Source organism: Elgaria multicarinata, chromosome 10 (assembly GCF_023053635.1).
Source record: "Elgaria multicarinata webbii isolate HBS135686 ecotype San Diego chromosome 10, rElgMul1.1.pri, whole genome shotgun sequence".
NCBI classification, from domain to species: domain Eukaryota; kingdom Metazoa; phylum Chordata; class Lepidosauria; order Squamata; family Anguidae; genus Elgaria; species Elgaria multicarinata.
The window spans coordinates 86,482,541-86,510,173 of record NC_086180.1 but is presented as its reverse complement, the minus strand read 5'-3'; the positions used below and the strand labels follow the sequence as shown (position 1 = coordinate 86,510,173).

The 27,633-nt window shown below is 41.5% G+C and overlaps 1 protein-coding gene across 2 annotated transcripts in view; it reads right to left on the bottom strand.

Moving 5' to 3' along the window:
- Positions 1-4,005: 4,005 nt before the first annotated feature.
- The window catches only part of ADGRA3 (adhesion G protein-coupled receptor A3), a 69,203-nt gene continuing 45,575 nt past the window's right edge, over positions 4,006-27,633 (bottom strand). For both annotated transcript variants that reach the window (XM_063135212.1, XM_063135213.1), the window contains 9 exons: positions 26,306-26,467; positions 25,867-26,070; positions 22,945-23,158; positions 22,556-22,764; positions 15,161-15,276; positions 13,283-13,406; positions 11,407-11,552; positions 5,743-5,838; positions 4,006-5,586 (listed from right to left, as the gene is read on the bottom strand). In XM_063135212.1, the coding sequence (XP_062991282.1) occupies positions 4,341-5,586; positions 5,743-5,838; positions 11,407-11,552; positions 13,283-13,406; positions 15,161-15,276; positions 22,556-22,764; positions 22,945-23,158; positions 25,867-26,070; positions 26,306-26,467 (2,517 nt within the window). In that variant the 3' untranslated portion in view covers positions 4,006-4,340. The remainder of the gene's footprint in view (positions 5,587-5,742; positions 5,839-11,406; positions 11,553-13,282; positions 13,407-15,160; positions 15,277-22,555; positions 22,765-22,944; positions 23,159-25,866; positions 26,071-26,305; positions 26,468-27,633) is intronic.

Below are 27,633 nucleotides of genomic sequence, written 5' to 3'. Positions count from 1 at the left end.
GTAACAATGTACACTAATAGTAGGTGCTACACAAACTGGAAAATCTTGTTCTTGTGAAAAACGCACACCCACTTTCATGGTAAGATACTCTGAATATGCAGTGTCACTTCTTGTCACCACAGAAATGGTCATGGAAAATAATCGGAAAAGTTACACACCGCAGTATGTACAACCTATGAAAATGTGTATACAGATTTCAGGGGAGTTATTCGATAAGCTTATTTGTTAGGTATCACATAACAGTTGTAATCGGTAATGTAGCACATGAGAAAAAGCCCCCAGAATACTATGGGCTTGATCCAGGTTTAAGTATGTGTGACTGGGCTGGCAAAAGCAACTTCCCTGCCACTCCTTCCCACAGCAGACATCTTCGCTCCTCCAACATGCTACACAAAGGGTGGGTAAGCTGTGACAAGGGGGAAATCCCTGATAATTGTATGGAGGCACCGTCCAGGAGCAGAACTCTGACACAATTTTGGGGGATTCCCTCTTCCTCCCGCACCACAAGCCTACCTCAGCGGATCCAATCCAATGGGCATGATCCCATACGAAAGGTTGTAGCTCAGCAGTTGACGGCAAGCTTTGCATTCTCAATTCAATTCCTGGCATGGCTGGGAGAGACACCTGCCTGAAACCTGAGAGGGCTGCAGCTATTTAATACCAAACTAGATGGACCAAAGCTTGATTCAGCAACTTCCTATAACCTATGATCATTAAAAGTTAAACACCTTTAATTCGCTTAATAGGAGAATTAAGCACACAAATAAATGTTTTCCACAGAAACCAATAAGACTAAAACATGCTTAAGTTTGCTGGATCATACTCAATGTGTTAAGAAGCAAAAAGAAAAAAAATGTGTTCCCCAAACTATTTTTTTCAAAGCTTTAGTTTGTTTACTCTAACTGTTTCCTTATGGCTCCATCTAGTGGCTCCATTATTATTACAGGAGAGAAAGCTATTTTGACTTCAAAAAATTGTATTTCGATTCATTATGGGTTTTAAAACAAATAAAAAACGAACCAACGAACCAAAATCACCACTTCCTGCAATGAGGGCAATGATGAATTTGCCCATTGATAGCCTGGCCTCCAAGTGAACAGACGACAATTCTGTTCCAAGACTCAAGGGAGTGTGCATTCTGCTAGTTCAGGGGTAGGTAACAGAATGGGCACTTTTACGTCTCAGAATGGAATCCTCTTTTGTTCACTGAAAGGTCAGGCCACAGATCTGTAATCATCATTGACCTCCTTGACTGACTGAGTGTGGATAACCTGGGGTGAGAACCCAGTTTCCTGATGGTATGTAATTGCTGCACAACTTAAGAACCATTGATGTTTCAATAGAACTTTTTTTAAAAAAAAATGACCCAGCAACCAAAAAGGTTCCCAAAGCAGCTAACTACCAGTCAAAATAAGAACTCAGAATTCACTTAAAACATTAGTGATGAAAAAAGCCCACAGCAGTTAGCATTAGCTAGCAGCAGAAGTTGTTCATTATGTAGCTCCATGAAAGTGCCACAGAGATGGCCCATAACAGAAACATCATAAGCCTTATGATCAAAGGGGTCTACTTCTTGGAACACAGCCACTATCAAAGATTTCAAGTTCTGGGGATCTTAAAGGCAGGTTTAAACTAGATTGCAGCCATCACATTCAAAACACCATGAATTTTTATTGCATTTTAAAATATGCTTTGAAAGAGCATTAAAAATATGCACATGTATGGTGCTAGACAATGCTTAATGAAGTGCAAGAGAACAGTGTGATGTTTCACTATTTTATGCCATTTATCTGTTATGTAAATACTGTTAGACTTTGTATAAGGCTGGCAAGTAGTTAATTCTGTTGGGGGGGAGTGAGTGAATGGAATGTTGGGAGTAAATGCTGATTGGCTGTTGGATTTGAGTGTGTGAGGGGGAGTAACAGTAAAAGTCAGTAGAAGTTGGAGAGAGTTGAAGAGAGTTGGAGTTAGTCTGCTGTATAAGATAGGTTAGTGTAGGGCCTGCAATTTATTGTTTGGGGAATAAGAGGGAGCAGAAGGAGCTAGATTAGGAATTTAGAGGGTAGAGCAGGCAAGGATACAAGACATCTTTATTGTAACAACTAAGTACTGAAACAAATGAAAACATAAGCTTGATAATATGAATGAAGTTATGGTAAGGTGCTGATTTATATGGTGGCAGCAGTAAAGTAGAAGGTGAATAAAAGGTGCACAAAGTGCCAAGCTGGTTGCTGTCGGATGAAAAAGGGGTCAGAGAAGGTGATCGGGTCATGATAGGTGGTGGTGTCTTGCGGTGGGATATGAATAAATCCAGTGTAGTTCACACAAATCCTGTGGGATCCCTATAAATCCAGTAGTGAATATATAACAAGCCACAAGGGAGACAGCGGCACGTAAAACAGTTAACAGAAGTAAGGTATAGAACAAGCAACTGCGAGGAAACATGGCAGAAATTTGGGCTTTAAAGAAAGAAGCACTAGTCGAGAGATGTAAAGTGTTGAAACTGAAGTATGAGGGGAAAACTACAGAACTAAAAGTAATATTAATCAAACATCAAGTACCAGACCCTAGTGAGGCAGACCGTGAAATAAACCCTGTGATGAACGTCTCTGATCCTGCCTATATAGAAACATTGAGCAAAACAGAATCAAAATTTTAGAACTAGAGGAGAAAAACAAAGAAAATTGGATGCTGAAGAGAAAGAAAAGCAGCATTTGAGGTGGAAAGGTGCTGAAAGAGTAAAAATGGAAGCTGACAGAGTAAAAATGGAAGCTAACAGAATAAGAATGGAGATGAGGGAAAGAGAAAAACGACATGAGTTGGAGCTAGAAAGAATAGGATTAGAAACTGAAAAATTTAAGATTGAGGTAATTTGGTGGGAGAAGCAGGAAGGGATAGAGAAAGATAAGACTAAAAGCCTTAAAACACCCAAAATAACACCTAGGGATTTTGTTGCATACAATCCTAGTGAAGATCCTGAGATCTTTTTATCAACATTTGAAAAAGCCACCAAAAACTGGAATATTCCCAAAAGAGAGTTCATGAGGTATATATTTCTAGACTAGTCAAAGCAGAAATGGCTGAAATCTATAATAGTTTTACCTCAGAGGACACCCTTATTTGTGACATCTATAAAGTAGCAATGTATCAAAGATTTAGATTGGGGCTGAACACTTCAGAAAGCAATTTAGAACATGTCACTTACAGCCAGGAAAATCTTATATAGATCTGGGTGTTAAGTGAACTGATCTTTTTGACAAGTGGGCCACCCGTTCAAATGCTGACACTGAAGAGGGCATTAGAGATCTGATGATTCTGGATCAGTTCCTTAACCAATTCCCCTCAGAAATCAGACTTATGGTGTAAGATGTTGTTTTTAAATGGATACTGTTTTTATACTGTTTTTATGGTGTTTTTTTAAAAAAAATTGTATACTTTTAATGTTTACTATTTTTAATGTTGTAAACTGCCCAGAGAGCTTCGGCTGTGGGGCGGTATATAAATGTAATAAAATAAATAAATAAATAAAATAAATAAGATAGATCCCAAAAACAGTTATGGAAGCTGCTGAAATTGCAGATCAATTAGCGATTAATAGAGGAGGTGGATCAGAAAGAAATTATAGAGACTATCGTCCTAAATTCAATGATCACAGAGATGCTAAATTTGGTGTGAAAAAGGAAACTGAGAGAAATAAAGAGAACAATCACCAACTTAAAGCCAGTGAGGAAAGCTAAAGTGATATGAAACCTGGTTTAAAAAGAGAAAACACAAGGTCCTGTTACAGGTCCTCAGAGGCCCAGCTAGATGGGTGAAAAAGCCCATCTAGCAAAAATGCATAGGAGGAGGGCGGAGGTGAAGATTGCTTCTATATCCCCCTGCTCTGTATAGGATGCCTGTCATCCTCCAAGTTCAGCACCCTGATAGGATTGTGCACCAAGATGTAAATGTAAATTGTTAATTGCATTTTTTTTACTATTTAAACCAATATGGTACATAAGACAATTGTAGAGAAAATTATTTATTTTACGTATTTAAATATAAAAGTGAAATGTGTTGGACGTACCTAAGAGAGAATGTTACATGTAAAAATAAACATTAAGTGTCCAATTCTGTACCTCAAAACAGAACCTGATAATGGAAGATTCGCAGAAGAGCAACAGGTCTTTGTAAAAATGTCACAGCTATACTTCAAAAAAGTATAAAATATTTTCACATGGCCAGTCACCCTTCCCCAATAGTCTCCCAATTCAAAGTACTCATTTTTGTAAACTGTGGGAAATTATTCCTAGCATAAAAGGAATGCTCCTTTTAAATCCTTTCAAGGATGTCCAGTAGCACTACACAGTAGTTTCATGTTTCCACAACCCAGTCCTGATATTGCCAGTGCTGTCAGCACTGAGTAATGTCCCATCCTGGGCACTGCTTTTCAGTGGCCCGTTCTGGACAGCTAAATTCAAACCGTAGGACTTCTGCTGCCCTTCCAGCTCAACCACTATTGGTTTTCTCAGTACATCCTTTTTGAAGTTTGCTGGCACTGTCTTTTCAGTATTTCTGTGGCCTTTTTGAAGAGTGCTACAAGCGTCACTGCTGTCTTGCTGGGACTGGTTATACTGCCGTTCTCTGTAGGCCAGATAAGCTCTTCGGCTCCTTGAATGGCCTTCGCTGATACTTTGACGAGTTTTAGGTACGCCATTTTGGATGCTTCCTTCTACACTAGTGGGAACATCATAAGCATACTCGCGCAAGACCGTCAGTCTGCTGGCACGGTGTCCTTTACTCCTGTTTTTGTGATGGCGGCCTGGGTGGCCATTTGTCCGTAAAGGTACCTCTAAAGGGGCCACATGCATTTTGATCTCATTGTCTACTGAGTGTTCAGTAAGACTGTTATCAAGTGGAGGGCCGGTGTTCAGTGCTAAGGAGCCCGGAGGACACTGCGCTGCTGCAGCCTGTATGTTAGTTAGTTTACAACCTTGAGAAGAATTTTTTAAGCTTGATGCACTTTTATTGGTGCATGACGACTCCGCACTGCTATTGGTGCATTTGGCAGGTTCTCCATTTGTCCCATTTGCACTGGAAGAGGGCTGAATATTAACCTGTACTGAGTATGTGGTCCTTCCAGGGCAGCAGGTTGTTATCCAAGCATGTCTGACATCTTCTCTGTTAATGCAATGATGTATTATTAGAAAAGCACTAAGGCTTAGACACATGACTCCAAAAAAGCAACTAAAAACCAAATCCAAAGGATAATATAAAGAAACAGCAAAGGCCCCCAAAATCCACAGAGCCACATAGAGAAATAAAGTGAGGCTCACACCCACAAGCTGTGCATGGAAACTATGTTCATTTTCCAAAGCTGAAGTGGAAACCAGAGACACAGACATTGAATCTTGATGGTTCAGGTTGCCATGTTCATTGGTTGCTAAACGCTGCTGCTCCTCAGCTGGCTCTTTAAGCTCAAATTTACGCTCAGGGTGCCTTTTCAGTTGTATAAATATGCTGAGAAAATACATGCAGTTTACGAAAACGATGAAGCTGGCAGGTCCGTAAAAAGCTCCCAAGCTTGGTTCCCATGCCATCCAACAACTGCAATAAAAAGAAGCAAATCCTGAGAAAGACATCCACTGTCACATACTTTTAATAATTTAACCATTTCAATAGATTAAAATCCATTCAATTTAGCTGTGTTGAAGAGTCAGGCCCTACATCCACCCAAATACACACTAATAATGCAATACTCACTAAGCCGAGTTAGGTCTGTTTCCATAATTCCTTATATTTGCAGCAGCTGTTATCCCACAAACTATGATGGGGATTCCTCCACCAATTAGGTAGAACCTTAAAAAAAAAAGACAAGTAATGGTAGTAACAATTAGAGAGATATTTTGCCAAAGATGAGGTGGATCATCCTTAGAAAGAAGGTCAACCCTATAGTGCTACTGGAGAAGGAAAGGAAAGGAACCTCTCGTGCAAGCACTGAGTCATTACTGACTCTTGAAGGGATGCCAGCTTTCGCTGACGTTTTCTTGGCAGGCCTTATAGCGGGGTGGTTTGCCGTTGCCTTCCTGGGCCGTTATTACCTTTCCCCCAGCTAACTGGGTACTCATTTTACCGACCTCGGGAGGATGGAAGGCTGAGTCGACCCGAGCAGGCTGCCTGAGAACCAGCTTCCGCTGGGATCGAACTCAGGCCGTGGGGAGAGTTTCAGCTGCAGAAACTGCTGCTTTACCGCTCTGCGCCACACAAGGCTACTGGAGAACTATGGCCCAATCCTTGTTTGCCTTTTGAGATATCACACAGACAAAAGCATCTACGTGGCCAATCTCTGCTGCTCATTCTTCTTCACAAAGGACAATGTCTCACGGGTTTCAAAGCAATAAGGACATCTCCAACTTAGTTTGGTTTCCTACTTCTCTGCAGCAAAATCCAGCAAGAGTTAGTGACTGGCGAAAGTGCAAGTTGAGGAACGGGCTGAAATGAGATATTGAGGAAGTGCTTCCTGCCTATCTCTGCCTTGTAGGCTAGCAGCTGCTACAGCCACTAGGATGCTTTGTTCCATATGGTGTCTCCGAGGTGAACATATGAACCACGGCTATGTGTAGGGAATGCTAATAGGACACACACAAAAAAGGAATTACCGTATTTCTTCGATTCTAAGACACCATCGATTGTAAGACGCATACTAATTTCAGTACCACCAATAGAAAAAAAGCTTTGATTCTAAGAAATAATAAACGACCCGCGATTCTAAGATGCACCCCTTTTTAAGAGATGTTTATATGGGGGGAAAAGTACGTCTTAGAATAGAAGAAATACGGTATCCCTTGTATAGAAGCTCTGGTGAAAAGCGCAACCTGTAGCTTGTTGGTGGGGCCACAGTCCACAGCTGCAACTAAGAGCATGACACCTCTGTAGTAAACCTCTGTTTCTTGGGAGTGAGCAAATTGGGTGAGCAAACAGGGTATTCAAGATGCACCAGAGAGGCTAAAGAGACTCAAACCAATTGGCTACTATTCTCTCCTGCTGATCCACGTGCGAACAACTGATGCAGCCATAGGAAATGGTGAATGGCTCTCCAAAGACTACGAGTTGAGAATTGGGGGCACAACTGGTATTTTCATCAATCCTTCCTGTCGAAGGTTGGGGAACGGGTAGGGAAAGAAAGCCACTGACTACGCAGATGGTGTTGTTGGGGAACACTTGGTTTCATAGATGGCTTACAATACCACTGTGAAGGACTCCTTGCAGATGCTGTGGTACATGTCAGAGAAACTGGAAAGAATATTTTTCTCAGGAGCTAGGGATATTGGAGAAATTTGCAATGGCTTCAAATGAGTTCAGATTTCTATAAATCCAACCTGTGAATTATGCAGTGGACTGGCTTTTCCTGAATTTTGGACTGTTGTTTTTTTTCCACTTTGAGGAGAGTGTAAGGTGCTAATTTGCATTGGCACTAATACACATTAGCATTAATGGGAGAAGAATGAATTTCTGGTAAAAAATAACAACAATTCTTCCAGTGAGCAAACGATGGAATGAAAGATGCCTACAATCTATGAAACACAAACAGAATGGATTTAACAAAATCTGTACATCCCAAGCAGGAGCCTTAGCAATCTGATCAAGACGGCTTTAAACGAACTCTTGGGGGGTGGGCACGGCAAAAGCACAGAGCTAACTACTGAGACAAGTATTAGTGACAAGAACACAAGGGACAGAGGAAGCAAGACAGTGAAGGTGGAGCCTCGTAATTTGCAGGTACTGTTACATATCTATTTTGTTTTGTCTCTGGGGTGATTGCAATCTGGTCCTCCTCATCCTAGTTATAGAAACCTGAAACACTACAGTTGTGTAACCACAGTCAATGAGTGCTCACGAATGGCTTAGCATCCTCCTGGAGAGAGGTCTTGAGTGGAGTGCTGGATGGTGGTGTAGAGGGGCTGTTTATCAAAGATCAGGAGACACTTCCTAACAGTGAGAGATGTAGGAGGTGGCGAGTTACCCTTCAATGGAGGTATTTAAGCAGAAGCTGGGCAGTCTTCTGTCAGGGGTGTTGTAGCTGCATCCTGCACTGCAGGAAGTGCATTGAATAGGAGGTCGCGCTAGTTGATTTCTAAGGTACCTCCCAACTCTTAGGATTCTATGAAATAATTTGACAGTGTTCACCTGGCTGATTATCAAGGAGAACCTAGAAAAGTATTCCTCAAATGAGTTATTATCTCCAATGTGATTTGCAACTAAGATTTTCAAATGTTTGGGTACATACAGAAATGACCTATTATAGATCCTTAAATAGTCCATAACAGATAATACCCTACTACTGCCTTTCCCACCTTGCTGTCTATGCTGGCTGGGGCTGATGAGAATTGTAGTCAAAAATATCTGAAGGGCACGACATTGGGGGAGGCTGCGCTATCAAAACTACATCTTAATACATGCAACTGAACTGAATGCATGTCCTTCTTCTGTGACCTTCACCTACATTTTCCTTCCTTCACAGCAGGGACCTGTCATCTTCTTTGTTGATCTGTGAAATGCCATGCACACTGAGAATGCACACACTCTCATCATCATTTCTGCATGAAACCTGTAGCACCTACAATTCACTTCAGAGAGAAAGGAGATGCAAAGAAGAAATTCTCTGCAGGCTTTGATTTAGCAGCAGCAGCTCATGATGTTCAGTAGCTTAATGTTCTGAACACTCGTTTCAATACGTGGCGAATGTAAGCACTCCTATTGCAAGCCTGCATACCAACACTCCCTCTTTGTATTCAGTGAGAGTATTTGGATGGAAGACCAAAGTGAAAAAGACCTTAAAGGCCTCAGATGTGTCAGGATACAACATGTCAACTCTTAAAGGCTTCTGAATGAACGTAATTATATTTAGCAAATATGTTTCCTTAAAAGCGGAGAAAAAGCTAGTCATTGGGCCGGTTTGAACAATGGCTAGTTTTTGCATTATGCAAGGGTTGTTTAACCCCCATAGAACTCACCTCCACTTGGTTCAGACAATATGAGAAGCCAAAGCCACAGCTTTAATATTCAAAAGCCACCCAGCATGTGCTGCAAGCCATTGTGGCTTAAGCCATGGTGGGCTGCAGTGATTGTGCAAACCAGGCCAATGACACATCAATTGACTATTTGATGAGTTATGAACACAATCCACCAGAAATATTTACTGCACCTACTGAAATTAACGGAAGTTGTACAAATGATCAGAGTTTGTGTGCAGGAATCACAGGACGCTGCCTTACACCAGGACCGACGATTTGCTGATCTAGCCCAGTATTGCAGGCCAGCGGTCCGCCTCCAGGGTCTCAGGCAAGGCCTTCCCCTCACCTGCTATCTGATCCTTTAAAACGGAAATGCCAGGAATTGAACCCAGGTCTTCTACATGCAAAGCACACACTCTATCATTGGGCTATGCCTTTGCTCAGCTTCTCCAATAATCAGGTTTACGCAGGAAATATTAGAAATTGCTTTTGTGTCTTGTGCTTTCTTATTACTTTATATGACTAAGAGAAAAAATATTTTGTCTGACCAATTAACACAGCAGGGTTATGAAGTTCCATTCTGTTTCTAAGAAAGCTATTCAATTTCTGCCACCTTGTGGACAAAGCGAGATTAATTTAACACACAACAGTTTATCTGGGGAGAAAATCAAACACACATTTTGAATACTTGCTGTGTGGGGAAGCTACACAGAACAAGAAAAATCAACAGGTGGGGAAAGGTTAAACGGCCCCTCCGTTCCTCACTAGTCGTCCTAAAGACTCGAGTTCACAGTTTAGTTCATTCCTTGATTCAGCCCTGGAGGTCCAGGTATCAGTGATTAACAGGAGTATGTTTCAACAGCTATGGCTGGTGTGCCAACTGTGCCTGTTCTTGGAGATGTTGGACTGGGCTATGGTGACAGAAGCCTTACTATATCCCATTTGGACTACAGTAATGTGCTTTATGTCGGGCTGCCTTAGAAAAGGGTTCAGCTGAAACTTCAGCTGGTCTATAATGCTACAGCCAGACTACTGACTGGACAGTTAATACATCACAGCAGCTTTCACTGGCTACTGGTCTGTTTCTGGGCAGAATTTGAAACACTGGTTAAGACCCATAAAGCCTTATACTATGTGGGACCAGGCTCTTTGAAATACCATATTCTCCCATACAAACGTGCCAGACTTTTAAGATATTTGGGGGAGGGCTTTCTCTCAGTCCTGCCACCACAGGAGACACATTTGCTGGGACGTGACAGAGAGCTTTCTTCTTGGCCTCTCCAAGACACTAGAACCTCCGTGCCAAAGGAGGCTAGGCTGGCTCCCTCTCCGTTGTCCTTTGGCGAGCAGGCAAAGACAGTTTTATTCAGATAGGCTTTTGGCATTTAAGCTATTAAAAGGGGTGTTAACAGGTTGGATGGTGTTATTTCTATTTATTGATGTATTTTAATTGTACTTTGATTTGTTTTTATGTTTTAATTGTGTTTCTGTTTTTATATTTATGCCATTTTTGGAAGGAAGGTGGGATATACATTTAACAAACAAATAAAAGGATACATAATATTTGATGGGGAAATTACTTATATAAAAATGTCTACACCATCCTTCTAGTGCCTGTGCACTACTCAGTGTGGCTTACAACACTTTAACATCACAATAATAACACATATAATAAACATACAAGAAAAGCAAGGAACACAGATAAAACACAACCTTTACTTAAACCTTTGCAGGCAAAAACTGCAAGACTAAAAATGTCTTTACAATTACCTTTATTCCAGTCAGTCAGTCCCAAGTGCCTATAGACACACACACACACACTGTTCACTGCAGCTGGGCTGAATGCAGGACACACACATCTATACTGCCAAAATTACTAGTGAGAACTGACAATCTCGAGCAAGTGGACCGATACATGGTCCAGTACACAGAAGAGAGACAGAGGTAACACAAGGAGTGTGCAGTTAGCAGGGCATGTGAACAAGGATAAAGGCTGGAGAAAATTGTACTGGATACAAAGGAATATGATGAAGAACTGAATTTAGGTTAGTGTAACAGATTAGGGGAGTGGGGAGAAAATCAAGAGAAGAGTGAGGATATGTAAGTACACATAAGAACATAAGAAAAATCATTCTGGATCAGGCCAAAGGTCCATCTAGACCAGAGAAGAGACCAATCCAAAGCTTACCTAAAAAGTCCACACTGTTGCTGGAGACAGAGCACAGGATGGAGAAAGACCATCTTCTACCGGATTACTCCGGTTGTCAGTAGAGTCCTCCTCTGTTTCCCCCACCCCACCATCTGAAGTCAGTAAGGTGGCATTTCACCTACTGATCTGAGTGCTATTTAGCCCAGTAGGGAAATACTAAGAATGGCATACTAAATAAAGCAGAAGCTGAACATTGTTTCTCACCTCAGCATTGGCCTAGGAGGTGGTGGTGGTTCATCAGGATCTTGACACCTCTTCACTTTCCTAGTGACTTGCTTATAGATGTTCCTAGAAGTGACTCCCATCCACAGTAATGTAGAAAGTGTAGAATAATGCAGGATTATCCCAACCTGGAAAACAGGTGTTAAAAAGTAAAACAGTCATGTAAGAGGAATGTTTTTTTAGCTCTTCATATGCTTAACATATACCTGGATGCACCATTTCTTCTGCTTTTAACTACTTTTAAGCCAAAATCTGCTTGTTTAATTCCCATGTGTATCTTTATTAACTCCCAAATTACTGGGCAGGTTGTTTTGTAAAGATGGGGCTAGAAACTCTGATAAATTAAGAAAATACTCTACAAAAATATAAAATGTACATAGCAGAAGTACATGGAAATCTACAATTTGGCTGGAATGTTGCTATCTGTGAAAGGCTGCTATATATTTTACTCTTAATAAATCATGTGTCCTTTTATCTCTCTACAGGAATAAAAGGGACACTTTTCATGCTGCAATTTGTTCTCCACTACAGATATCAGGGTACAAAATACTTACATGTCATATCAGTTGTAAATGGTGCGTAATCCTTTTAAAATACAAACAGGAAACAGGAATCCAATTCTGTTTATTTTCAGGCTAAATTACAGGAAGCATCTATTTATTTTGAAATCTAAATAATTCCTTCATCCACAAAGGATTCTAGGGTGACGTGCTTAGAATTTATTTTTAAAAAACAATACAATATAAACAATAAAACTGCAACAATAAGAGGCATAAAAACGAATCCTCTAACAGACCAACAAAAATAAAATAAATAAAACAAAAGTTTAAACTAAACTTAATTTTTATCACTTATTTATTGAAAACCATTTGGGCAAACTCAAAATTTTAATTTTGCATTGAAAGGAATATTCAACGCTAATGATATCTCCTTCAAGAAGACATTCGCTTCTCCCACCACATGCCTTCTCTCAAAGTCTTCCTACCTATCTCCTGTCATTTCTTCTGCTCTTCTTGTTTCATTCTTAATTTGTATCCTATCCCCAATTGCCAGTTTCTTTCATCCCTCCCTCCTGCTGCTTTTACATTCACTTCTTCCAATAACAGTTTCCCTCTCTTATTCCTTCCCAGTATTTAAAAATTATTCTAATTAAAACATTATCCTTGCTTTCTAACCACCTCCCACTGCCACATCTTCCTATGCAGTGTGCATAGTCCAGCCATGGTACAGGATGGTCAAGCAAAGAGGCACTGGACAGTCTGCAGCGCTGAAATCCAACTGAAGGGTTGGCTTAGACCCACTGGGGGGTCCCGACCCACAGTTTGAGAAACACTGCTCTAGATAGTGGTTTTCAGTCAGTGCTTTTTATATGGATTATTCTCTAGATCAGTGGGACTGTATCCTCAGGAGACCTGCGGATCCTTAATTATCTCAGGAATGACAAGATACCTTGACCACCACTTCCAACCTTCCTGTACAGTGTACAGGCACAAGGAAGTACTGGTTTCAACATATTCCCAATCTTCTATAGTGCTCAGGAATTCTTTGGCAGAGGAATCTATATGGAAAAAGGTTCTATGGGGGTGGGTGGGTTTGAAAACCACTGGTCTAGATAATAACATTTTTCAACTAAGTACAAAGCTTCTTTTAGTAATAAACACAAAATTCCAGAACTGTAACATTTCTGATTTTGGTTTAGAAATTTCCTAGAAGATAATGTGTACCTGCAAAAATGTAACATTGCTGCATGGGAAAATGTCTAATAAACTTTGACAACATTATGGCCCCCACCCACAAGCTCTTTTATTACATTTTTTTTTTTTTTACTGCAGTTCTTCCAAACACACATTTCACTTACAGCTTGGCAGATGCTAGCATTTTTGCTCTGGGTTATGCCTCCAACAAACATCACACATGTCAGGAAAATATGGAAGCTGAGGTTAACTAACATATGCCAGCTTTTAAGGCTGATCCTGATGACACTGTTAAACAACAAAAAACACAGCAGAATTTCACACCGATGCCCAAAGGTTATTCAACAACACAATACTTTTTTAAAAGCTAGAATCAGGGCCTCATCATCCTGAATCTATGTGGGCCTATATTGTTAAAATTGAAATTATCAATGCTAAATATTGTACAAAAACTTAAAACATAAAATGGACTCTTCAAGATATACATCCTGAGGAACAAAATATAACTTGGGATAGTATTATGGGCGAAACCATTGGCTTCATATTTTTCCTTCAGGGAATGCTTTTTACATCAAACTTGTCTGTTAAGGAAACTTTGCTTTTCTGCCAATGTCTCTATGAATTGCAGGGATTCTCGGACATATTTTACTCACATAATATAGCCTTAACAAGCTAACAATTGTAGCAGAAATTAGTAATAGTTGTGGGCAAGCTTCTTTTAGGAAAGTTTGTTCACCATTACTGCTCTTTTACTGAAATATATTTGAAGGTTCCAAACAACCTTTGGCCCCCTGGGGTTCTTCAAACATAGTTTGAAAACCACTGAGATAAATAATTAGAATCAAACAATAAATTAGATTCTTAGAAACCTATGCACCACTATCCCTCTAATACTAACATCCACTATATTAGTCTAACAGTAACCCAGATTTTAAGAGAAAAAAATAAAAATAAACATTCATGTTGGTATATATAATATGAAATGTATAAATGAATTCCATAAGCAATGTACATATATACACATACATACATACATATATATATATATATATAATTCCATAAAGCCCATATAAATATATATATAACAAATGTTTGGTGTTCGTTATTTATATATTTATGAGATGAATTAAGCTGCTTGTGTTTAATTTTTGTGGATATAACATTTGTTAAATGTATTTGTAAAGTGATTTTGGAATTCGTTTATTTATTCATTCTGTATTATATATTCCAACTTTATTTGGGTTCTATTTCTTTTTGCATTTTACTCCAAAACTTTGGAGTACTGCAGGGATGCAAAAGACAGTGCTTAAATACAGTAGGGTGACCATATGGAAAGGAGGACTGGGCTCCTGTATCTTTAACAGTTGTATTGAAAAGGGGATTTCAGCAGGTGTCATTTGTATATATGGGGAACCTGGTGAAATTCCCTCTTCATCACAACAGTTAAAGCTGAAGGTGCCCTGCCCTCTTTTAAATCTGGTCACTCTAGGATAGCTCCTGCAGCTTTAACTGCTGTGATAAAGAGGGGATTTCACCAGGTTCCCCATATATACAAATGACACCTGCTGAAATTTTCTTTTCTATGCATCTGTTAAAGATACAGGAGCCCTGTCCTCCTTTTCATATGGTCACCCTAAAATACAGGTATCACTTTTTTTGGTAGAGGGATGTGGACCAATGAGCCCTTAATGGAACAAGTCATTTAAGTGTAGCTTGTAACATCAGGCAATCCTCTGGTTCAGAAAGAGTGGTGCCCCTATGTGACCCAATGTGCTCCAGCTCTACAAGTTGAAATATATCAAAGGTGGGAATGAATCTGGACCGGATTCTATTGTTATGGGTATGAGCTTACGGAATACCAAAAGGTGGCTGATAAGAGTGTTATTGAACTGTCCAACTGAAATGATACTGCCTGCTAAATCAATATAACATTCAATATTATCAGTTATAAACTGCTATTACATACACATAGCAACCTGGGTTTGACTCAATATTAATTGTTTTTATACAGCTAACACAATATAAATTTAGAATTATGTTACCTGTGGTGATATATGTAGCTAATTTTGATTATCAAGAGGCACATCAGGAGAATCACGGCAGAGACATAGATAACTGGATGTAGAAGGTCAACTGACTGGGCATATCTTGTCAAATCCTGACATTTAAGACAATACAATACATAGCATTAGTCCAATCAGTGCCTCCATTTGACGTAAGGATAATTCATTATAGATCCAAAAGACTGGGTATAAAAAAAAAGCATAAAATTTGGGTGCAGCGAGAACAAAAATCATCCCCTTTGAGTCTCAGCTTTGCACTTTAAATTCAATAAAACATACTTGCTCCTCCTGTAGTTCTCAGCTTCATCCCTTAGTCAGGAGTCCCCAAGGAGGGGAAACAGTTATGGTAATTGAAGACTGGATCATAATGAAGATAGAGGGGGAATTATTAAGACTGCATGAGCACTTAGCACAATGCAATAGCCGAATTTAGAAAGCTAATGATTGAGGGTTGTGGCACTCTCCCAAAATTAACAAGGTTAATATGTTTGCCTAAATCTATCCATTTCGATATATCCTTGTCAAAAAGAAGACAGCAGAATGTTTATTCTTGTTCCTCCAGGTGGCACAGTTATATTTTACTTGAAATTGATTACCTCTTTAAATATATACCAAACTGTAGATAATGTTTCGGATTTTTAAAAAGTAGGTTATTCCTTTCTACAAAAGGATTAGATGTAATTGTAAGAATCAAAGCATAAGAATGTTCAGTTCTGGGATTATACTGATTAGGGTTTTAAAATACCTACCTACCAGTTTTATTTTATCTTCCCACGTTAACAGCTTCATAGACCATGGCGTCACATGCTAATTTTTTAAAGAGAAAGATCTCTCACAGACCTGGGAGACCAGCTGACACTTCATATCCAAAGACACAACAATGACCACACTTTAATGAAGAACTTGGTTTCTTATAAAGTATTTGAAATTATTTCTCTTAAGTTATTTGTTGTTATACTACATTTTCAGTGTCCAAACTATTTTCCAATTTGTATCTTATCATAAAGTCAGGTTGCTTACCTGTAACTGTAGTTCTTCGAGTGGTCATCTGTGCATTCACACTAATGGGCTCTGCGCCTGCGCGGAGACCAATCGGGAAACTTCCATAGCCTAGAGTTTTGGCGGGAACCCCTCCCCCCCTATATATATATCAGGGGTCCCCGCCCTAATCCCTCAGTTTCTAGGAGACCGTCATTGTGGCCCCCTAACCAAGAGATGTGAGATGGTGGCATAATGGTTAATGCCAATAATCTGTCAAGAGAATGAATTTATACATTATGTAGTTGACATAGAGTATATCAAATAAGGGGTTACCGAAGTGGTATTAGTATGGATAATATAGTAAATGGCCTCCCTTTAGGGGACATACATATGCATATAAACGACACAAGAGGGGTAGGAGGGTGGGTTGTGTGAATGCACAGATGACCACTCGAAGAACTACAGTTACAGGTAAGCAACCTGACTTTCTTCTTCGTGGTCTCTGTGCATCACACTAATGGGCGATTAGCCAGCTATCCTACCTTGGAGGAGGGTAGGTGTCGTCAGTGAAGAATCTCAGACAGGACGGCTCTACCGAAAGCGCAGTCCTCTCTGGCACGAACGTCGAGACGATAGTGTCGTATGAACGTGGATGGCTTGGCCCATGTGGCTGCTTTGCAAAGAGAGGGTAATGAAACGCCCCTTCCAAAAGCAACCGAAGTTGCGACAGCTCTGGTCGAGTGGGCATTGACCTGTGTCGGTATTGGTAACTGGGCAATCTCATAAGCCAGTTTGATGGTTTGAACAACCCAGGCTGCAATTCTTTGAGATGAAATGGGTGATCCTTTAGACCTTCCAGCATAGGAAATGAAGAGTCTTGGTGATTTTCGAAATACTTCTGTTCTGGATTTGTAGAAGGCTAAAGCCCGGCGAGCATCTAGGGTGTGCATTGTATGCTCTAGAGGTGATGTCGGTGATTGAAAAAATGAAGGGAGAATGATATCCTGTCCTAGGTGGAAATTGGACACTACCTTGGGTAGGAATGTCACATCGGGTCGTAGGGTTGCTTTGTCTTTGTGGAAAGCTAGGTAAGGTGGGTCTATTCTCAGGGCGGCTAGTTCTCCTGCCCTTCGTGCGGAGGTTATCGCGATTAGGAATGCTACTTTGAGAGAAAGAAGTCTTAAGTTAGTCGTTGCCAGGGGTTCAAACGGGGGCTTTGTGAGAGCGTGAAGAACCACTGACAAGCTCCATGTTGGGACTATCGATCGTGATGTACCCACTGTGTTTTTTAGCCCTCTTAGGAAACCTTTGACTAGCGGATGCGTGGTCAAAGGTGGGTTGTTGTGTCGATTGGTGTGAGCTGCGATAGCTGCTAAATAGACTCTTAGGGAGCTAGGTTTTAGTCCATTTTGATGTAAGGTAAAGAGGAATTGTAAAATGTCCGTAACAGAGGGATATAGTGCATCGAAATTATTTTCAGCCGCAAATTTTGAGAATCGTTTCCATTTTGCTGCGTATGACTTTCTGGTGTTGGGTTTTCTAGATTGTAGTATGATATTTTGGATGGAAACAGGAAGCGTCTCTGAAGTTACTGCTCGATTTTCCATGCTGTGAGTCTCAAGGTGTTGAGGTTGGGATGTCTGACCTTGCCCTGGTGAATCGTCAACAGGTCTGGTCTTTGGTGGAGTCTGTAGTATTTGTTCCTTGAAAGGAGAAGTAGCCTGGTGAACCATGGTTGGCGTGGCCACCAGGGAGCGATGAAGATGCAGCTCGTGTTGTCGCGTTCTATCTTTACTAAGGCTTTGACTATGAGGGGAAACGGTGGAAAGAGGTAGAATAGTGTTCCGTCCCATTTCATGTTGAAAGCATCTCCGAGGGATCCTGGGCTGGTGCCCGCTCGGCTGCAAAAACTTTCGCAAACAGCATTGTGGTGTGAAGCGAAGAGGTCTATTGTCGGTGTTCCCCATTTTTTGAATATGTCTGACAGAGCGTTGGGGTGAAGTGCCCATTCGTGTGTCGTGGATGGTGAGCGACTTAGTTGATCTGCTAAGGTGTTGTCTCGACCCGCTATGTATACAGACGTGAGGCAGATGCGGTTGTCGATGCACCAATGCCATATATCCATCGTAAGGTGTAAGAGGCGGGAGGAGTGAGTTCCTCCTTGTTTGTTTAAATAGAACACTACGGTTGTGTTGTCTGATGCGACCGTAATATATCGGTCTCGAAGTACGGTAACGAAGGCTTTCAATGCTTTTTGTACGGCAAGTAATTCTAGGACATTGATGTGATTGAGCGATTCGGTCCTTGACCATTGTGCTTGAACGCTTAGAGGACCGCAGTGTGCTCCCCAGCCTGATAGAGAGGCATCTGTCACCGCTGTTCTGGTGGGTGCTGGTATTTGAAATGGGAGTCCTTGGGTGAGGTTCCGTAGATCTTCCCACCAAGCTAGGGATTGTTTTGTTTTCGTAGGTATGTAAAGGATGAGATGTTGATCGTCTCGTTGATTGTTGTATGCCCTTATGAGCCAATTTTGTAATCGTCTCATGTGGAGTCTTGCAAATTGTACGACAGAAGTCGTCGCTGACATGTGTCCTAATAGTTTTTGGACGGTGTGGACAGTGGTTGACCGACGATGCCGAAGTCTGTTTGCTAAAGTTGCGAGGGTTCGAGCTCTTTGTTCTGGGAGGTATGCCCTGCATGAGATGGAGTCGATGTCTATACCGATGAAGCGGATAGTATGAGCGAGTTGAAGGACGGATTTTTCTGTATTTACACATAATCCGAGCTTGTGCAGAAGTTGTAAGGTTATGCTGAGATGTTGTTGGAGTTGGTGGTAAGTCTTTGCAACCAACAACCAATCGTCTATGTAAGGGTATACTTGTATTCCCTGTAGCCTTAGGTGGGCGCATACCACGGTCATACATTTGGTGAAGACGCGTGGTGCTGTTGCCAATCCAAAGGGAAGGACTAGGAATTGGAAGCACTGATCTCCTATGGCGAATCGTAGATATTGTTGGCTGTGGTGTCTTATGGAGATATGAAAATATGCGTCTTTGAGGTCTATGGTGGCGAACCAGTCTCCTTTGGCCAGGAGGGGAGTTATCTGTGCTAGGGTAACCATTCTGAACTTTTGAGGTGTTATAAATTTGTTGACATTTCGAAGGTCCAAGATCGGTCTGAGGCCTCCATCCTTTTTTGGGACTGTGAACTATCTTGAATAGAATCCGGTATGTATCTCGTGAGGATGTAGTGGGCGGATGGCGCCCTTTTGCAGTAGGGTTAGTACTTCTTGTGTGAGTGTTGGTGATGGTTTGGTCACCTTTATTCCGGAAAAAGGAGGGAGATCGTTGAACTCGATCATGTATCCTGATTCTACGATGGTTAGGACCCATTTGTCGGTGGTGATGGATTCCCACGCGTGTAGGTAATTTGATAGATGGCCATCGAAAGTAATGGAGTGACTGGTTAAGACCTCGATGCATGAGTCAAAGTCGCTGCTTCTTAGAGGGTTCCTGGCGTTTGCGGTAGGACTGATATTTTCCTGCATTATATTGTCTCTTTCCCTGTTGTTGTTGTTGTTGTTGGCGAAAAACGCGGTCGGATCGAAATCGCGTATTTGGGTGGTACTGTTGTCGGTACCAGGGACGTTGTTTGAATGGTTGCGTTGCCTGTGTCAGACCCATTTTTCTGGCAGTGGTACGTGCCTTGTGTACTGAGTCCATGGTGTCATCCGTGGTGGCATGGAATAGTCCTAGACCATCGAATGGGAGGTCTTCTATTCTTGTTCGGGCCTCTTGATTTAGTGAGGTAGATCGGAGCCAGGCATGTCTGCGTAGTGCGATGGCAGCCATCATGGTCCTGGTACCGCAATCTGTCTGGTGCATAGCGGAGTGAATTTGCATTTTGGCAAGTTCAGACGCTTCGTTTTGAAAGACTCTAGCCAGGTCCCTACGATTTTCTGGGAGGTCATCGCAAAGAGCTCCTATTTTTTCCCACAAGAACAGCTGATAACGGGCCATGGTGGCCTGGTAATTAGCTACTCTCATGCCCAGTGATGCTGATGTATAAATGCGACGTCCCATAAAGTCTAGTCTCCTGCCCTCCTTATCGACAGGAGAGGAATGGGTTCTATGAGATTTTCCCTGTGCGGACTCTACTATCACAGAGTTTGGTGGTGGGTGTTTTAGTAAGAATGAAGCATCTGTTTCTTGTACTTTGTACATGTTTTCTAATTTCTTTGATGCTGGAGTCAGGGAGGAAGGATTCTTCCACGATTGTTGAGCAGTCTGTAATAAAGTGGGGAGATACGGTATTGTTACCGATGTCGCACTTTCTGTGGTAATTGCATCGAAAACAGGGTCTTTAGGTCTCTCTATTTGTTTTTGTACTTCTAGCCCAAGCGTTTGGGCCATTCGAAGAATGTGGTCGGAGAAGTTTACGACATCTTGTGGAGGAGAAACAGGTTCCTGTAAAGTTACTGCTGCATCGGGAGACGGTGTCGATGGAGCAATGGATACTTCTGAAGGAGAGTCAGATTCATATCCATCAGAGGGAGAGTCAAGAGAGGTAATGTATGGTTGTCGACGCTGGAGGGCGGTATCGGCAACAGCAGGTGAGTTTGTATGTCTTAATCGAGGCGTCGGTATGGGCACATGGTCATCATGTGATCTATGTCTCGACTCCGAGCGAGGTGGTAATTGTGGAGGAGGCATAAACTGTTCGTCTTGTCCCTGTCTAGGTGGCGATCTGTCATGTCGGCGTGGTGGGGAGCGTCGAGGAGGATATTCCCTGGTGTCGTATTCGTAGCGAGGAGGTCGGTAATATTCCCACGGAGGGTAATCCCTTCTGTAATTATAGGATGAGTACACCGATGATCTGTCCCACTCTGTATGAGGGGATCTAGATCTGTCGGTACGGTATCGAGGCTGTTGAGATCCTCTTTCTGAGCCTCTCCCCGGCGACTCGGAGATTAGAGGCTGTTGTCTCTGAGGAGACGCAATTGCCATGGCCTGTGTAGTAAGGCTTGCTGGCGCAGATTCAATAAGTTCTCCTTCAGAGATCGAAGCAGTCGGCATAGCGTCCGGTACCGATGTTATGGGTTGTACTGCTGTCGGTGTCGAAGGCATCGGTAGCGTGGTGATTGGTGTCGATGGGTGTATGGGCGTTCTAGGGGCAGATTCGAGAGGCTGCTCCCTTCGCTTTTTCTTTTTCCGTGGGTCCAAATGTTTCGACTTTTTGGGCTTTTTAGAAAGTTGTTCCAAGGAGAGTGTTGCTTTAGGAGTTGCTGGCTCGTGCGTTAGCATTGGGCCAGAGGTTGATTTTGATGGGGAAACCTGTATAATTCTCAGGCTGTGTTGAGCCGCTGAGGGGTTATCGGGCTTTGTAGCCGTTGAGGTTGAAGCAGGTTTCATTTTAGATGTTGTTTTCGCCTTTTGGGGTTGGGCGTCTACGGCCTGAAGGGCCTTGTCCCAAAGGAGAGAGCGTAGTCGGTCCGCACGGTGTTTTCTCGTTTGTCTGGTGAAGGCCATACAGTGGTGGCAGGAATCTACAATGTGGCCTTCACCAAGACATAAAACACATAAAGAGTGTCCGTCCGAGGGTGGAAGTTTGCTTCCACAACGAACACACTTACGGAAAGGCGCCTTGACGGCCATGCGCCAAGGCTGAGCGATCAGAGATCGCAAATAAGTCCGAGAGTAAAGAAAAAACGCAAACTGAAAGGGTGAAATATAAGAAGATAGAAGCAGAATAGAAGAAAAATATACAAACTTTTATAATAAACTCTAAGCGCTGCTAAAGCAGAGAAGCCCTAAGTTGGTCTACCACAATGGCGGTCAACGAAGAACTGAGGGATTAGGGCGGGGACCCCTGATATATATATAGGGGGGGGGGGAGGGGTTCCCGCCAAAACTCTAGGCTATGGAAGTTTCCCGATTGGTCTCCGCGCAGGCGCAGAGCCCATTAGTGTGATGCACAGAGACCACGAAGAAGAATGACCCTTCTGAGCTGTATTAAGACTAAGAAAAGCCTTACAATTATCTCCTTATAAGTTAGTAATCCACAAATATTTTTACTAACACACATAAAGATGTCAGATAATTGTACTGTACTGATAGCCTCACAGAAGAGACAGAGAGAGAGAGAGAGAAATCTAATTTATGAAGCCTGAGCTGAGGGTTTTGCCCAAGTTCACACCAGTAAAATAAAGAGGGATCTGAGCCTGGATCTCTCATACCCAAACCCTATACCACTTACAGCACTATAGTGACACTTCCCATTGGCAAGGGAGCACCAACATGTATAAGATACATAAATAATCATGGAAGCTTTTCACCTCTGGATATAAAAATCAATTCACCACAGAAATTTGGATAAAATTATCACCTCACGTACCATCAAGACTGCATAGTTACTAAGCGAGTAGCACTGTATAGTAGTGACGTTTTCATCTGAAGAAAGAATGTGGCACCCATCTGATTTCCAACCTCCTTGTCCATTCAGCAAATCAAAGTCCCACTGTACTGCCACAGCATCTGCTCCATGTGCAATGCGCCGTAAAGTCACATTAATTGGAATGTGCTGATGGGGTAGGCTTAAGCCATCTTGTTTGGTTAGAAAGAAAGAAAGAAAGAAAGAAAGAAAGAAGTCTTTTCTCTTTATACATGCTTAAATTAAAGCAATGCCATTTTAACAGCAAAGACAAATACAGACTCACAAACACACGGCATGCTATTGTCTAAGAAAGCAGCACTAGGCTGATGCATAATTTGCAAGGAACAAACCTATTTTGGTGAGGATAACTGGTGTCACCACACTGAGACGTTTTCTGTCAGCAGCTAAGGTTGTTGAATTGCCCGTTGCTGGGAAAAGTTTCCCATTCCGGAATGCAATAAGTTGAAGCTTGTAGACAGTGTCATCTGTTGGCCTGATTTCTCTTTTACGCTTTTGTGAAAAAAGAGCAGGTGGCAATTGTATAGAGGCCTCCACAATAGTGTTCTGCAAACAAACAAGTAGGATGAATACAGAAGCAAAAGACAACGTTTCATACGTGTCATCTCTGCTCTGATAAGCTGCTTTTTCTGTCCACCAGTGTTGAGTTCTGTTTTCCTCAATACATGCTAGGGGTGACCTGCTTAGCTTCACAAGGATAAGCTTCCATGTGGTTGATTCTAGGCATTGCACTAACTGCAATGCCTAGTATAGTTTGACATGGCAAAACAAAAACTGAGCAAACCCCCTATTATAAGGCTTTTCACTGTGTTTGTTCTCCCACATTCCTAGTGAGTTCATTATATGTAACTAGAGGACACAGGCTCTACGTTATATGTAACTAGAGAACACAGGCAACAACCATGGCTTTTCCCAACTCAAATCAAGCAGCTTTTCACAATTAAAATACTTCCCCTTTAACATTTCAAATTTCTTGCCATAGGCAGGCTGTTCATTTTTTGCACCCACCCCAACATGGGACATCATTTATGTCACGGCATAAGCTGGTTTGCTAATCTTGGCTTCTACTAACTCCATGAACCCAGGATCCTGGTTCATTGCATTGCTCTGTTCCTGTTACCCACCAAGCTATAGAGACATGAAGAAAGAGTGTCTCAAAAACAAAACTGCTCTCATGACTAAGAGATTCTTGCTGGTGCTTTAACAGATGGCCTCCTCCTCACTCTGCCTGGCAACCGGCTTCTTTCCCTATCCACTTCCTCAATGACATGCACTAACTTTTCAGATCAGCTGCCTATCTCTGTAGCAACGTCATGAGTATTATTTTAAAGGAACTGTCAGCATTTCCATCAATATCTAACAACAGATCTGTGTTAAAAGCACACCTTTTGCTCTTAGCAAACAAGCGGGGCTTGTAACGAAATGCTGCAGTGTAGACTATTTCCTAAAAGGACTGGTCCTGTTCAGGTTCCAGCCAGCCATCCTCTGCAAGCAGGGCATTCATTGCACTCCTCACCCCCACTTCATTTTTCTTTCTCAATGGTCACCCTACATTCTGTAGCTACTGAGCATGCTCAGTCTTCTTTGGTTTTTTGTTTGTTTTTAATTTGGGGGGTAGTTTTGTAAACCTTGGGGTTCCCTCGAGCATGCCAAAACCTCTCTCGTTTCTTCGTGGCCCAACTTTGGTTACAATTCTGATGGCATTCACCAGCTAGTTTGCCATTAGAGAGGGAGCAGTGCCAACAGTTCAACAGATCCAACTGCAGTTTCATTTCCTAAGGATATTGTTATTATGCACAATAGCTAAATGGAACCTGCACAATGTCTGTGTGCATAAACACCAAATGCTAGGAGTGATCAAGTTTATATCCTGCTTCTGCACTGCCTAGAGGCATCTGGCTGACTGCTCTTGGAAACTCAATGCTCCACTAGATGGTTCTTTTCCACAAAGATTTTGTTCTTATATTTATTATTTATTTATTTATTTATAAAGCGCCATCAATTTTCATGGCGCTGTACAGTATAAAACAAAACAAGACAATCTGCCATATGGCTTACAATCTAAAATCACCGTAACAGACAGGGGAGGGAGGGGAAAAACCAATAGGGGAAGGACCATTAAAACTAAATATAGACTAGTATGACCACGCTAAGGTTAAAAAGCTTTCGAGAAAATAAATGTTTTCAAGTGAGATTTAAAAAACTGAAATTGACGTCATGGTCCACAAATGCACTGGAAGAGAATTCCAGGCATAGGGGGCATCGAGCGAGAATGGGCGAAGACGAGCGAGAGATGTGGAAACTCTTGGGCAGGTAGGAGACATGGTGTTATTGGAGCGGAAGGCACGAGCAGGGCAACGAAGTGAAATAAGGGACGAAAGGTAGGGAGGAGCCAGATCATGACAGGCTTTAAAAGTGAGAAGAAGCAGCTTGTATTGGATTCTATAAGAGATAGGAAGCCAGTGGAGGGATTTTAGAAGCGGGGTGACATGATCAAAATGACGAGCCAAGAAAATAATTCTAGTTGCCGAATGATGAATAGAGACCAGTGGAGACAGATGAGAAGAAGGAACACTGGTCAACAAAAGATTACAATAATCCAGGCGAGAAATAACCAAAGCATGAACAAGGGTCTTGGTGGAAGAGGGTTTAAAATGTATACAAGTTTCAAGGGTTTGCCAGATTCAGATAATTGTCCACATCTTCCTATAAATTAGGGAAATATTCCTTAGATGTGAAACAATGAACTAAAAGTAGCAACTGCAAGTTATCACTCACCCGACTCCCGAGGTTATAGGATGTTGGCTGTAGAATAGGGGATAAATGTAGAGGAGGGTGGAAAACTCTTGGGTGGTCTCTTAAAATCTTTGAGGAAGTTATTTTGGCATTCAATTTAACTGATCTGTTTAACTTTCTCCTTTTACATCAATACAAAATACCCTCTGTAGCATTAACTCATAAACTACCTCACACAGATTCTGTATAACTAGGAAAATTAAGTGGTAAAGCTATTTCTTGGCTGCACCACTGAAGCCCGCAGTGAGGAGGAACTTACTGCGTGAAGCAAACTAGCATTTGGGGGGACTAGGTTGAGCCTAGCCTTCTCCTTGATACATTCAACATGTACTGGTTTTTGTTTGGTTTTTTTGGCATGGTTCAAAAATTCCACTCTCCACCTGCAATCTAAATGGCAAAGTCGAAAAACAAGCTTCATCACTTGATTCTGTTGAATGTACAAAGGGCCACACACACACCTTAAGTGCCAGGCTTGACAATGTATTCGAGACATTGCACTTAAAGCCCAGCTGCTTATCAAGACTTCCATCCAAATCTCTTCGCCCATAGTCAGGCATTCCTGTGCGGTCAGTTGCAGCCACTTTCTGGAACACAGTGCAGGTCATTCCAGTGAAGCCAGAACCTTTTATTACATAAGCTTCCATGGCAATATTGGGAGAGTACTGTAGAAATAAAACATAAAATACTGTGCTGAAGATGCAATAATTGGCCTTCAAACGTTATATAAACATCAGACTGGCTAGAATACACAATTTATGTTCACAATTCCAAATATTCTAACCCTGACTTAAATAGCTCCAACTAAGAATGGGATTTGAGTTTAAAAAGGGGAAAAAATACACTACTATTAAAATAAAGTAATGGCTATCAATGAATAAAAAATGTGGTAATTCCTACCGTTGAATAAACTTGAGCCCCATTAGCTAGCCGGTACGTAGCAATCCTTTGCAAGCACTGTACAATTCGAGTGCATGCTTTGGCTTCCCTCTGCGCCATCCACAAGATGTGTTCATCAGCGAGCATTATATTACTTGCAATATCAACCATCACATCACCAAGCTAGTAGAAGAAAGAGAGCAAAAGCCCTGATGTCTGTGTCGACATGGTTCTTCAAATATATATGTTGTTCTCTCACCTCACCCTGAAGTAAATCTCTGATCTTTTTTACTGGGCTTTCTCCCACCCCTCCTCCAAGGAGGCCAGTTCACAGGTCCTCCTTCCCCCGCTTTACATTTACATGAAGCAAAAACCTATTGATATAGGAACAAACAGAAGTAGCAAACACACCTATTAAAAAACTTGATAATTTACATTCACAGTTACTCAAGTTGTAGAGTAACAAACCCTCTTTCGGATTTGCAAGGTAACTCTTCATAATATCCATAATTCTATTTATGATATATTGCTGCCTGTTTATGATATATTACTGTTTCCCCAAGCATGTAGACGTTCTCATTTCCATAGTTAGTTCTTCAGCTGCAGTTTACTGCCAGAGATTAGAAAGCAGGTTTCTGTCCTGATGAAATGTAATACTTAATAATAGTTTGTCATCCATTTCACGAACAGAGCCTTCCGTAGAAGCTTCGCGAGGGATGCAGTGGCTACAGGGTGAAGGAGAAGACAAGCAAAGTATTCATCCCTCACTCCTGCTACCAACAAGGCCATCGGAAGAAGAGGAAGCAGGAGCCCTTCCACTGGGTTCAGATCCAGCTTTGCTGAACTGGGTAACTAAGAACCTAGTACCTGAAAATTATAAGCCTGTGGGCAGGGACTGTCTTATTTATTATCTTTGTAAGGCTCTCCGGGAGCTTTTCTGGCTAAAGGATGTTTAAACAATAAAACAAACACATAAGAAATTGCCCTTCTGCAAGCGTCCTTCTGTTCATGGTATTCAGATCCAAGTTCTTAGGTCTAGTACAAAGGACATGGTCTAGTGTGTCAATAGAATGCCAAAAAATAAATGAACGTATGTATACAGACACATTTTATGTTACAATTCCTCAAAATTACCAGCAGGGAACACTGCAGTTTTTACACCTCTGAATAGAAAAATAATATTGTGGGTTTTTAAAAAAAATTTAATTGTGTTTAAAAGCTCCTGCTTAAGAATATATTAAATATCCTGAAGGGATTTCATGAGTTAAAAATCCACCAATTTATAGGTCTTGCCAGACCTCATCTGATACATTTACAAGCCAAAGCGTGTATATGTTATACTAGTGAAT